Here is a 14465-nt window from a genome sequence, read left to right as displayed (position 1 = left end):
ATTCTAAGGATGGAAATATATAACTGACACTTTAAAATAGTGCTGGAGGAGTTCAACAGCCAGTGTGAGCAGGCCAAAAAAATTAATCAACTAACTTAATACTAGGATAATTACAATGATCATACCTGTGGAGCAAAAAGAAAAAAAGAATGACGTGAACACAGTCTACAAAACTAATGGGACCATCAAAAAGACTAATGTGCATTATGAATGTCCCAAAAGAAAGGATCAGAAGGAATATTTGAAGAAAGAATGGTTAAATACAGCCAAAATTTGATGACAGACATGAATCTCCAAATCCAAGAATCTCAATGAACTCCAAGCAGAATAAACTCAGAGGCCCATACCAAGACATATAATAATCAAACTGGCAAAAGACAAGGACAGAGACAATCCTGAAAGCAGCAAAGGAGAAACAACTCATGATCAAAATATCCTAATAAATTTAACAGACAAATCTCATCAGAAATCAGAGGCCAGGAGATATTTAACTTGCTGAGAGAAAAATACTGTCAACAAAAAATACTCTATCTAGAAACCTTCAGTAAGTAGAAATAAAGACATTCCCAGATAAACAAAACCTAAGACAGTTTATTACAACTAGACCTGTCCTACAAGAAAGGTTATAGGGAGTACTTCAGGCAGAAAAGAAAGGACAGTAGCCAGTAACTTGAATCTACATCTAGTTTGTGATAAAGACCTCTAGTAAAGGTAAATACATAGGAAAATATAATAGCTATTATTGTTGTAATTTTGTTTAGTAACTCTGTTTTATCTCCTACACGACTTAAAGGGAGACCCAGGTTTGATCCCTGGGTTGGGAATATCCCCTGGAGAAGGAAATGGAAACCCATTCTAGTATTCTTGCCTGGAGAATCCCATGGACAGAGGAGCCTGGCGGGTTACAGTTCATGGACTGTAAAGAGTTGGACACATGAAAGAGTTGGACACAACTGACCGACTAACAGTTACATGACTTAAAAGATCAGTGCAACAAAATAATTATAAACATATTATGAGGCACACAATATATGAAGATGTAATTTGTGACATCAATAAAGGGAGAATAGAGCTTTATAGGATTAGAAATTTTGTTTGTTGTTGAATTCAAACTGATAATCAATTCAAATCAGACTGTATAATGTTGAGTATAATCACCATAGAAACTACAAAGAAAATATTTAACGACTATATGCAAAAGGGAAATGAGAAGGGAATCATAATGGTTAACCACCAAAAAAACAGTAATGAGAAACAAAAAATGTATAATACATAAAGACAAGTGGCAGTTCTTCCTTATACTAATTACTTTAAATGTAAATGAATAAAATAAACTCCAAACAGAATGGATAAAACGGATAAAATGGGTAAAATCAAATGATCCAGCTATAGGCTAAGAACTATAAGCTATATGCTGAGAGACTCACTTTAGCTCCAAAGACACAGATATGTTGAAAGTGAAAGGACAGAAAAAGATATCCTATGTAAATAGTAAGCAAAGGAGAATTGATGTGGGTATATTAAGCAGAATAAGACTGTAAGCCAAAAATTGTTTTAAGAAACCAAAATGCATATTACATATTGATAAAAATTCATCAAGAAGATAAAATTTATGCACAAAATGACAGATGCCCCCAAATATATGAAGCAAACATTGACAGAATCAAAGAGTAGATAGCTCTGTAAGAATTGTTAGAAACTTCAATATTCCACTCTCAAAAAATGGATAAAACCTTTAGACAGAAGATCAGTGAGGAAACAGAAGACTTCAACAACACTATAAACAAACTAGACCTAATAGACATATAAAACTCTCAACCCAACAACAGTAAAATATGTTTCTCAAGTGCTCAAGGCATGTTGTCCAGACCATATATTAGACCATAGAACAATTTTTACTACATTTTCAAAGACTGCATGCAGGGCCTCCATGGTGGCTTAGTGGTGAAGAATCTGCCTGCCAATTTAGGAGACTCGGGTTCAGTCCCTGATCTGGGAAGATCCCACATGCTACAGAGCAACTGTACCCATGCACCACTATTGAACCTGTGCTCTAGAGCTCAGGAGGCACATGCTCCTTAGAGCCTGTGCTTTACAACGATGATAAGACACCACAATGAGAAGCCTGCACACTGCAACAACAGAAAAAGCTTGTGTAGCAACAAAGATCCATCATAGTCAAAAGTTAAATAAATAAATAAATAATTTTGTAAAATGTGACTGTTTATTCTATTTTTAAAAAAGACTGAAATCACACTAAGTATCTTCTCTGACCACAACAGAATGAGGCTAGAAATCAGTAACAAAAGAAGTGGAAACTTCACTTGTGGCATATTAAATGTGGCAATGAACACTTTAACAACCAATAGATCAAAGAAAGTATAAGGGAAATTTCAAATATGATCCAGCAATTATACTCCAAGATATGTATATACCTGAAATATATGTTTTAAAAATATTAAAAAAGAACAAATACTGTATGATTCTACTTACAAGAATCAGAATAGGTAAATTCATAAAGTGAGTAGATTAGAACTTACCAGGAGCTGACACAGAGAGAGGAATTGGGAGTTACTAGTCACAGTTCCTTTCTAGAGTGATGAAAAAGTTTTGAAGATAATGGTGATGGCAGCACAATATGAAAGTAATTAATGCCACTAAAATTGCATATTTAAAAATGGTTAAAATGATAAATTTTGTTATAATCATTTTTAATATCAATTTTATTATGGTAAAATATGCATATATATTACAATAAATATTTACTAAGATCTGCTTTTTCTGGGGGAAAATTCAAAAGAATTTTAGAGAATTTTATAGAGTAAAAAACATGACTGGCTATGTTGTTATAAGCATATGTACTTATGAGCCAATCATACATTTGCACAGCTTTAGATCTCAAAATATACCATTCATCTGCCCTTCTACCAACGTTGAAGTGTGTTTTATCAAGGTAAAAAATGAACAAGCTTTAATGGTTCTCTTCTGACAAGAGAAGAAAATGTAGGACATAGACTGTTAAAATTTTACTTTGAGAGGCTATCTCAGCAAGTAATCTAAATAAGTGAATGATGGTATATATGTTGCTTTCTGAAAATAGGTGGCAGTGTAACTTTTAGTGAAAGAGCAAGATAGCACTGAATGTTGAGAACCCCAAGGACTAATATCTGAAATTTTCTTCAAAAGAAATCTATTACTGGGGAAAGTGGCTAAATAGGTTAATTTGTCAAATGAATTATTCAAATAACCACTAAAATATACCACAGGGAAAAGAAAACCCACAAGGAAGGAGAAAACAGGACAAGACGCAAATAGTACAAAATGTTGAGAAACATATGGATGAGATATAAAACCACAAGAAGAACAGGACAAGAAACAAGCAGAACACAATTTTAAAAGCTGAAAAAACATGAATGGACTGGCAGACTTAAGAAAGGCAAATCAAGCCAGCAGTGGAGAAAGATGAGAACCAACCCAGTTAACCTCAATTGTTAGTCAGCAGACCAGCAACTAGGGGGTCAAGGACAGTGGCTAAACTCATGAAACCTGATGAAACTATTTGGAAGTTTCAAATAGGATATCCTTTTCCCAACTCCCCACAATTGCTTGTCTGGCCCTCCTCCACATCAGATGAAGTTAGGAGGTTTCTCTAGAGAAGCCAGAACAGTTTTCTGGACTGCAGGCACTTGTGTGTGGGGGAGGGGATGGACAGGATGGCCATAAAAATACAGGATGCCAGAAAATCTCATTCTTTTTCTTCAATATGGGTAAAGATAGAAAGATCCTTAGCCTCCAGGAAGGAGATTGGAAGCCTTTACTTTGGAGACTGACCAAAGCAAGATACTCATGTGGAGTATCTTTTTGTAAACTCTCATGGAAGCTGAAGCAACTATGATCCAAAGAACTTCATTATGCTCTCCCTGAAGCCTTCATGTAATAATGACAATGTTGGGACTTCCCTAGTGATCCACTGGTTAAGAATCCACCTTCCAATGCAGGGGACACTGGATCAAACCAGGGTTCAATCCCTGGTTGGGGAACCAAGATCCCACATGCCAAAGAGCAGCTAAGCCCTCGCACCACAACTAGAGCCCATGCACAGCAACGAGAAAGTCTGTGTGCCGCAAGCAGAGAAGCCCTCTCATGCTCTGACACCCAGCACGACAAAAAAAGGCAATCTTGTCCTTTTACACCTGCAAACAGATTTTTCAAAAGTAAATGTACTGTTTAAGAATGTATGTTATGTAATAAACTAAAAGAAATGCAAGGGAATGATTAACACAAAGTTGGGATAATCCACATGTATGTGGGAGAGAGGACAGATGCAATTACAGACACACAAGAGTCTTCTTAGATTCTGCTAAATGCTCTATTTCCTAACCTTCTTCAATATTACAAATGTTTTACTTCTTAATCTGGTAGTGGGTATATGAATGATCATTTTATTATTACTCTTTCAATCATACCCTTTTTTGTATTTATAATTTATTTCACAAATTCAAAAAATCATCCTACCGACTTCCTTGTTCAGATCCCAAGCTCAATGAAGAGCATTCCAGTAACAGTTTGATGCTATTATAGCTTTGCCTCCATTAAAAGAATGGACATCAGACTACTTGGCATGAACATTTTTCTTTTTAAAATAATAAACGGGTGTGATGATTTTTTAAATAAAATTTATAAAATAACACTTAACTGATTTAATGACTATGTCCTAATATATGAGATTAAATTGGTTTCTAAATAAATCCTCTGAGGGTCAGTATATCCTCTGCTAGTAACCAAACCCATTCTCAGATCAGGAATTTTTCGATGCTTCAATTTCATTCCATATTGCAGCTTCAATCTTTGATGTGTCATATTCCCTCATCATATCAAACTCAAGCCATGGTTGACTCCACTTCTGGGCTTCTTTCATTTGCTCTTCGGTTAAACAAAGGTCGAATCTGATCCCTTTAACATTAAATTTTGGACGTTCCCAGCGTTTGGACCAGGGTTTTGGCTTCATTTTTACTTTTAGCTAAGGAAGATATAAGAAAAGGAACAAATTAGGCTGATAATTGCCAAAAAAAAATTATTCTTGCACTTCCAGTTCCAAATGTACAATTTATACCTGATTAATAGGAACTTCTTGGCTAAGTTCTTGTGCTACTGGCTTCATGTTCATATCAAAAGTGCTGTATTCAGGAAGGGCATCTCTCAAGTATAGCAAACTATCATCGAGCCGTTTCTCTAATTTGACAACTTGGATCTCCTGGATGCGAGGATTATAAAGTTCAAAGCAAATCTCAACACCTAAAAAGAGAAAACATATTCTTAACAATCTAAATTCAGATTCCTGCATATACCTTATACTACAATAAAGACTATTTCATGAAGGAATTAGCTCAGAGTTTTTTCATGTAGGAAATGTGATATAAATTTGTAACCTTTAAAATGAAGATTATTGAAAGAAATAGAAATAAATCTATTAGATTAAAAAAATGAGAAAACCTGAGTTAGAATGAAAAGTCTAAAGAAAAATGTCTTCTATAAATATAATGAGCCATTTATCTCTTTGATTTTGACAGTATTAGTTGGAAGTCTGAATAAATTCTTCACTCATATTCTTGTTTATTTCCCAATACTTTAATAAAACTGGATCTTCTACATTTTAAGCAACAGAATTAATGATTCAAAAGAGTTAAGTACAATTTTTAAGTTCTAATTTTGATTCAGAAGTCCTCGTAAGATGGCCGAGGTTTATAAATACTCTGTGCCCTCTATAGCAGGAACAGCTTTGAGTGTTTCCAAGATGCTGATATAAAAGGTTAATATATATAATCTGTATCATGAACATTTAAAGGGACGTGTATTCTGACCCAAGAGAAATATAGGTAGTAAAACATATGATCAACATTAACATCTAGTATTAATACCAGGATTTAATCAAGTTTCACTCTACATCTATTCTGTTATAGGCACTGATTTAGGATCTGTGCCTATAGCAAAATCAAAATAGATAAAACCCTTCTCTTCTCATAAAGCTTATATTCTAGTTCAGTCCAGTCACTCAGTCATGTCCGATTCTTTGCAACCCCATGAACTGTAGCATACCAGGCCTCCCTATCCATCACCCTGCTAGAGTCTACCCAAACCCATGTCCATTGAGTTGGCAGGTGACAACAATAAAGAGATGGCAAACAATAAATAAAAAAACCAGCAAGGTAATTTTATATAGTGAAGACAATACAAGATGATTACATTGTGACTGAGAAAGGGGCAACTTTATTTATCCTGAACCATGCAGCTTGTGGGATCTTAGTTCCCCAACCAGGGATTGACAGGAAAACATCAAGTGCTAACCACTGGACCGCCAGGGAATTCCCAGGGGCAACTTTAAACAGTATCATCAGGAAAAGCTTCTTTGAAAAGACAGAATTTCAACTGATACTACAAAGGGCCAAGAATGCTCCAGGCAGAAAGAACAGCAATACAAAGGCTCTGGGGTCTTAACAAACCTACCATGTTGGAAAAACCAGAAAAAGGTCCATTTGGTTAAAGTATAGTAAGTTGGTGGATCAAGAAGGTAAGCCAAGGATACTGCACAGCTGCAGGCAGGAGATGATGGAGGCAAGGACAAGAGTGGTAGCAATGGAGGTGGAGACACAGACAAAGCTGGGATAAAATTTCTGGAGATTAAGCCATGAAAACTTGCTGCCTGGATGTGTGAAAATGAATAACTAAAAATAGCTCCTAAGTTTTGGGTTTAAGTAAATGGGTATGGAATAATACAACTTATGGAAAGAGAAAAGAAAAAACAAAAAACAAACCTGTGAAAAGAACACATTATGAAGGAAATGGAGTTCTGTTTTGAACTTGCTTTAACAAGATACCCAAATGGAGATGTCAAACAGGTAACTGTATTAGAGTATCTGGAATAAGGAAGGGGCCAGTCATCAACATAAATCTGGGAATAAATACCACATGAATGGTATTTAAAGCCAAGGGACTAGAAAGAATCAAAGTAGGAAGTATCAGTGTGGAAGGTACAGACAGGTCACAGTCAAAATGTTAATGGTAGAAAATGTTAAAGGCAAGACAGAGCTAATACTTGTGAGAATTCTGTGTCAAGTACTTCACATACAACATGAGAATTAACTGACCACAACCCAGGGAGGTAGATCTGATGGACAGAGTGCCTGAAGAACTATGGATGGAGGTAGTGACTAAAACTATCCCAAAGAAAAACAAATAAAAAAGACAAAATGGTTGTCTGAGCAAGCCTTACAAATAGCTGAGAAAAGAAGAGAAGCAAAAGGCAAAACAGAAAGGGAACTCAATCCAGAGTTCCACAGAATAGCAAGGAGAGATAAGAAAGCCTTCTTAAGTGAACAATGCAAAGAAATAGATGAAAACAATAGGATGGGAATAACTAGAAATTTTTTCAAGAAAATTGGAGGTACTGGGGAAACATTTCATACAAAAATGGGCACAATAAAGGACGGAAATGGCAAGGACCATAACAGAAGCAGAAGAGATTAAGAAGAGGTGGCAAGAATACACAGAATAACTGTACAAAAAGATCTTCATGACCCAGATAACCATGATGGTGTGGTCACTCACCTCGAGCCTGACATCCTGGAGTGTGAAGCCAAGTGGGCCTTAGGAAGCAATATGATGAACAAAGCTAGTGGAGGTGATGGAATCCCAGCTAAGCTATTGCAAATCTTAAGAGATGATGCTGTTAAAGTGCTGCATTCAATATGCCAGCAAATTTGGAAAACTCAGCAATGGACATAGGACTGGAAAAGGTCAATTTTCATTCCATTTCCAAAGAAAGGCAGTGCCAAAGGATGTTCAAACTACTGTACAACTGTGCTCATTTCGCATGCTAGCAAGGTAATGCTCAAAATCCTTCAAGCTAGGCTTCAACAGTACCTGAAGCGAGAACCTCCAGATGTACAAGCTGGATTTAGAAAAGGCAGAGGAAATGGAGACCAAATTGCCAACATCCACTGGATCACAGAAAAAAGCAAGAGAACTCCAAAAAAACATGTGCTTCACTGACTATGCTAAAGCTTTTGATTGTGTAGATCACAATAAACTGTGGAAAATTCTTAAAGAGATGGGAATACCAGACCACCTTACCTGCCTCATAAGAAACCTGTATGCAGGTTAAGAAGCAACAGAACCAGACATGGAACAATGAACTGGTTCCAAATTGGGAAAGGAGTATGTCAAGGCTGTATATTGTTATCCTGCTTATTTAACTTATATGCAGAGTACATCATGTGAAATGCCAGGCTGGATGAAACACAAGCTGGAGTCAAGACTGCTGGAAGAAATAGCAACAGCTTCGGATATGCAAATGACACCATCCTCATGGCAGAAAGCGAAGAGGAACTAAAGAGCCTCTTGAGAATGAAAGAGGAGAGTGAAATAGCTGACTTCAAACTCAGCACTTGTGACTTCCCTGGTGGTCCAGGAGGGCTTCCTACATGGCTCAGTGGTAAATAATCTGCCTGCAATGCAAGAGATCCAGGTTTGATCTCTGGGTCGGGAAGATCCCTTGGATTGGGGCACAGCAACCCACTCCTGTATTCTTGCCTGGAGAATCCCATGGACAGAGGAGCCTAATGGACTACAGTTCATAGAGTTGCAAAGAGTCAGACAAGACTGAGGGATCAACACTTTCACACTTTCAATACTCTCCAAGTCCATCCATGTTCCTGCCATTTTGATCCATAATCCATAATTTTTCTACAATTTTACCATATATTCCCCTATCTTATTGGCATAGAAAAAATAATTTTGCCTTTTAAAAAATTCCTCCAGTTCTTATTAACTGTGGTGACTGGTGTAATATAAAGCAAAATGGGGGCCATTCATTTCAGGAGAAAGCAACTTATAAGGACATCATTATGTTTACCTTAATGTTTTCAAGGGTTATTTGGTTCAAAAATAAATGTCCCTGCACTGTTTCATAGTCACTTGTCTCATCTTTTGATGCTGCTGTGATTTGGAAAGTCCACTTCTAACGGTTGTTGTCTCTGTAACAAAAGAAGCCTTTGGAAACAACCTCAGTTCTCATACGTTTCTAGGCCACAGGCTCCATATCATCCCTCAGAGTTCTATTTCACTTTCAGGTTCCAGATGTCTTATTCCATGATGAAGAAAACAGAAAAGACTCCTGAGATAACATTTTCCAGAAAATGAAAACAATGAAATGAATCCTACCTTGTCCTTCAATAGTATTCCTAAGGATAAAAGTAGCTCCAAGTCCTGTTCCCGATCTCTGGATGCAAATCCCCAGAAACTGGCTGGTTTTTCCATTGGCATACGGGTCAGCAGTAGTAACACGAAGAATGCTTCCTACAAATTCAAAGGAGAAGCGAACTTTTACATGAATTGCAGAGTCAAACAACAGTATTTCCACATAACTCCAAAACTTCCAAAATATATTAATATAATGTTAGAAATAAGTACCTCATATGGGCAAAACCTGTTTGAAAAACAATTTTCTCTGTATCATGAAAACTAACCCTCCTACCACTAATGATAAAAGCATCCAGCTCTTACTGACCAACGTAGAACTCTGGAATGTGGAGTATCTTTCTCCTTTCTAACATATCTTTTCTTTCTATTTGAAATTTCAGAGGATTTGTTCTTCCCCTTGGTGGAATGAATTCAGGACTCAAGAACCTATGAAAAATATAAAGTAAAATAAATTAAAAGCAAACTTAAACACCATTAAAACAAACCACTGTTTTACCAAAAAAAGTGAAAGATTAGGATGCTGATATGTTTTATTCTTTCTTCTCTAAATAAGAAAAGCCCACCTTATTTCTATAATTGTTGTCAATTCTCATAAAAACAGCTAATAATTCCTGAGTACTCACTAAGCATTGTGTTAAAAGTTTTATTAAACATGAGTTTGGTGTCATCATCTCCTTTTCACAGATGAAGAAAATGAAGCTTGGAGACAGTAAATAACAGATTTATTATTACATTAGCTATAAATGTATCATTAAATATAGGCATGTCTGTCAGATTCCAAAGTCTGTAACCCATAGGCTTCATGTTGAGTTGTACATGTTACAATAAATTATATTGGAAAAGATATAAACATATAAATCAACTGCAAACTAACTTTAAAAATAATCTCCCTATTCTCAAACTGATTTTAAACTTATTACAAAATATTTAATCTATAGAAGAGTATAAATGACATTACAATGAGCATACCTGTCCCTGTCACCCATCTCAAGAAATAAATTATCAATATAGTTGAAGCTCCAGTGTACCCCTCCCTACCACCACAGTTAATTTTGTTGTTGTTGTGTTAGTTGCTAAGCTGTGTCTGATTCTTCAGTGACCCCATGGACTGTAGCCCACCAGGCTCCTCTGTCCATGGGATTTCCCAGGCAAGAATACTGGAGCAGGTTGCCATTTCCTTCTCCAGGGGACCTTCCTGACCCAGGGATCAAAACTGCGTCTCCTGCATTGGCAGGTGGATTCTCTACGACTGAGCCACCAGGGAAGCTCCACAGCTAATTACTATGGGATAATTAATTTGGTGATGATTATTCCTAAGAATTTCTTCCTTTTCCTCAATGTCCTACTTTAAAATGCTTCAAACATATCAAACAGATGAAATAGTAATACAATGAACACTCATATATACTTCATGTAATTTCACCAACTACCAACATTTTGCCAGATTTGCTTTATATATAATTTTTTCCTGAACCATTTGAAAATGTCAAATAGCAAGGCATTTCATCCTTCAATACTTTAGAAGGCTTCCACTAAGAATTTTCTTACATTTATCACAATACCTTTATGACAACTAAGAACTTCAGCATTAATTCAATAATCTAACATAGTTCATATTTAAATGTGTCTAATTGGTCCTGAAAAAGGTCTTTTATAGATTCTGTTGCCCATTTCAAACTATAATCAAGCTTCACACATTATTTCTGGTTTTTATTGTCTTAAACTAGTACTCTTCCCTTATCTGTAATTTGTAATGATTTTTTTCTTCGAAGATTCAAAGCCTATCACATTATAGACCACTGCTGGATTCTGGATTTATTGTTTCCACATGCCTAGACTGAGGTTAAACATTTTGGTAAAAATATTACTGAGATGATGATGTGATCTTATTCTGTCACATCGGGAGACACATAATGTCAGCTTGTACCACTATTTGGAAAACCAGATTTGATTGCTCTGTAAAAGCAGAGAATTTCCCCTGTACATTTTTTAAACTTTACATATGTATGAATGTATGGGCAATATAAAAACGCTACAATACTTGTCAATTCTTCTGCAGGTTGCTTTCACACATCGTATTTGTGAAGTTCATCCATGTTAACTCTAGTTCATTTATGTTTCACTGCTGTACAACAGTGCATTATGTGAATGTATTTGCCCATTCACCTCCTGAAGGATATCTAGGCTACTTCTAAATCTTTATTACAAACATTACTTTTGTGTTCATTTTTGTACATATCTCCTTGTACATGTTACATGTCTCTCAGTTCATATACTTTCCTTAACTTGCATACTCTCTGGATGGAAAGGTACAACCTCAAACTTACTAAATTTTGTCAAATTATTTATCAAAGTAGTTATTCCCATTTAACTGAATTATATTAAGTGTTGCCATTTAAGAGAAATATTCCTTTTCCACCTTAAAAAAAAGTACAGAGAAATATTTTCTGAGTCTCTCGGTTCCATAAATTCAAGTTTATTTCAACTTAGAATCACAGGATATTTTAAATGTTAAACACAAATACACATACAGAGATAATCCAATCGACAATACAGAACTCTCATATAGCCTGTGTGTGTTGGTTGCTCAGTCCTGTCTGACTCTCTGTGACCCCATGGACTGTAACCCACCATGCTCCTCTATCCATGGAATTCTCCAGGCAAGAATACTGGAGTGGGTTGCCATTTCCTTCTCCAGGGGATCTTCCCAACCCAGGGATTGAACCCAGATCTCCTGCATTGCAGGCAGATGCTTTACCATCTGAGCTACTCGGGGAGCCCTTTATATAGCCTAAATCACACCAATTTCCCCCCCTAATATTTGCTTTTTAATAAGGCTGTTATACAAGTTTACAGAAACACTTTCTGCAAATCCTAGATCATCTAAATTTACATGTACTTCAAAGTTACCACTGTACACTTAAGTGAACCAGGTTTTTAGAAAATAATTATTTTTAATTAATTGTTTGGCTCTGCTGGGTCTTAATCACTGCAGGCTGGATCTTCCATCTTGCAGCATGTGGACCTTTAGTTGCCACATGTGGGATCTAGTTCCCCCACCAGGGATCCAAACCAGGCCCTCTACATTGGGAGCACCCAGTCTTAGCCACTGGACCACCAGGGAAGTCCCTTAACCAGGATTTTAAGCACACTGTTTTGAAGAGCAAATTTCAAGCACAAATTAGTGGAAATTTCTACCACTGTGTCGCTTTTGCAGGGACACTAAAATACGATGAGTTGGGAAATTACACCAGGCTGTTTGGTCCAATCCATTTCCACCTAGGGAAGTCAGATCCGTTCCTTAACATCAACAGGTGAAATACGACGTACTTCACAGAAAAATTCTTGGTACAGGCCAAAGAGCTTCCAATCTGGGCAATCTCTACTTGAAGTTCTGATCTAGTATGACTGCAGAAAGTGCTGGTTTGGGAGAGCCAGGAAGACAAACCTGAGCTCGGTTGCTTCCCAGATTCATGAATTCTGCACACAAGCTCTTATCCTGTGAGTTCCAGATCCTAGGATAAGACCCGCTTCAGACTTCGGAAGCAACTATAGGTTCGAGAACGCACAGACCCAAAAACGCAAGAATCGCTTCCAGGTCGCCGGGCCTCACCTGCTTTCCCGGCGTTGGGGACCGCGCTTGTCCACTATAACTGGTTTCGGCGGTGGCTGGAACACGCCAGGCTCAGAAGGTCCAGTGATCTGCCGCCGGCCCGGCCCCGCCAGGACCCCTGCAGAGGCACACCACAGAGGTCAAGACTGCTTCTCACAACCCAGAGCCCCTGAAACCTCGCACTCTCCCCCAGCTCCCGGTCCCACGAGAGGCTCCTCCCAGGTCGCCCGTGACTTCCAGACTCGCCTCTCCCCTAGCCTGACCCGAAGCTCCTTCTGCCCCCGGCTAGCAAGCTCCGCTGCACTTACGGCTGGCGACAGAGGTTGACACAGGGAGTAGAGCCCTGGCGGATCGAAAGTTCGGGCCCAGACCCTTTGCAGCCTGGCAGCCCCTTGCGATAGAGGCCGCCATGTTTGCGATCTCTGTTGAGACTACATCTCCCAGTGATCAGTGCGACAAGGAAGCGGCCGCCCACGGCCAGATGGCAGCTTCTACGGGACAAAATAATCGTCTTTCTCTACCCACCCGAGCCCCGCTCCCCACAAAGGCCTGACTGTCTTAGGGAAAGTGCACTGTTATTTCCCTGCAAGGCGATCCAACCAGTCCATGCTAAAGGAAATCAGTCCTGAATATTCATTGGAAGGACTGATGTTGAAGCTGAAATTCCAATACTTTGGCCACCTGATGCGAAGAGCTGACTAATTTGAAAAGATCCTGATGCTGAGAAAGATTGAAGGCGGAAGGAGAAGGGGGCGACAGAGAATGAGATGGTTGGATGGCATCACCGACTCAATGGACAAGAGTTGAAATAAACTCCGGGAGTTGGTGATGAACAGGGAGGCCTGGCGTGCTGAAGTCCATGGGGTCGCAAAGAGTCGGACACGACTGAGCGACTAAACTGAACTGAATTGTATTTCTCTAGTTTCCATAATGTGCCAGGTTATATCGGTACACTGGGGTGTTCTCTCAGCCTGGAAAGCATTCCTTCCTCTTTGAATCCTCACTATTTATCTTCAATTTCTCAGGCAAGACTTCAGCTTGTTAAAATTCTCATTATAGACTCTCATCCTTCCATTAGCAACTCTGATGATTTGCAATTTTAATTATTAATTTAATTTTTAATTACTTGTATATTTATTGGATTAGATTCTAACTCCAGCCTTATACTACAGACTCCTGAGGGTGTGGAGGTTGTCTTTTGCTCACCATTTTCTCTCAGCATCTAGCTGGCCCTCACTCTTTGTTGAAAGGAAAAGAAAATAGTTCTTGACAGAAGGAGTGGCTCGAGTCTGAGACTACAGAGAGCATTACTTCTCTAAGGAGCTAAACTTGAGTTTGCACTGGATAACTGTAGGTAGTCATAATATTACCCTGAAAACTGGGTGCACCTTGAGGCAAGAGGTAGGTGGTTCCCCTCAGGGTAAAGCAATTAGAGATTCATTCCCCTTAGACTGAAACTCTAAGAATAGCAGGACAATCAAGGGAGAAGGGGAGAAGGAAATGGCAACCCGCTCCAGTGTTCTTGCCTAAAGAATCGCGTGGACAGAGGAGCCTGGTGGTCTGCTGTCCATAGGGTTGCACAGAGTTGGACATG

At 38.2% G+C, this 14465-nt stretch overlaps 1 protein-coding gene across 1 annotated transcript; it reads right to left on the bottom strand.

Annotated features, from left to right (window-relative positions):
* Window positions 1-2205: 2205 nt before the first annotated feature.
* MRPL19 (mitochondrial ribosomal protein L19) lies at window positions 2206-13297 on the bottom strand. The gene is made up of 6 exons (XM_065929221.1): window positions 13180-13297; window positions 12872-12989; window positions 9566-9684; window positions 9220-9354; window positions 5114-5295; window positions 2206-5020 (listed from the first exon to the last, which is right to left on the bottom strand). The coding sequence occupies exons 1-6, from the start codon at window positions 13280-13282 to the stop codon at window positions 4799-4801; spliced, it is 879 nt and encodes a 292-aa protein (XP_065785293.1). The 5' UTR covers window positions 13283-13297; the 3' UTR covers window positions 2206-4798.
* Window positions 13298-14465: the final 1168 nt, after the last annotated feature.

This window comes from Muntiacus reevesi, chromosome 3 (assembly GCF_963930625.1).
Source record: "Muntiacus reevesi chromosome 3, mMunRee1.1, whole genome shotgun sequence".
Classification (NCBI taxonomy): Eukaryota; Metazoa; Chordata; class Mammalia; order Artiodactyla; family Cervidae; genus Muntiacus; species Muntiacus reevesi.
This window is presented reverse-complemented; position numbering and strand designations above follow the sequence as displayed.

Coding starts and splice junctions, on each gene's coding strand:
- MRPL19 (XM_065929221.1), bottom strand. CDS start 13,282: ATGGCGGCCTCTATCGCAAGGGGCTGCCAGGCTGCAAAGGGTCTGGGC. Junction 9,685..12,871: donor CCCCAACGCCGGGAAAGCAG/GTGAGGCCCGGC, acceptor TATTTTTCATAG/GTTCTTGAGTCCTGAATTCA. Junction 5,296..9,219: donor GAATACTATTGAAGGACAAG/GTAGGATTCATT, acceptor TTCTCTTTTTAG/GTGTTGAGATTTGCTTTGAA.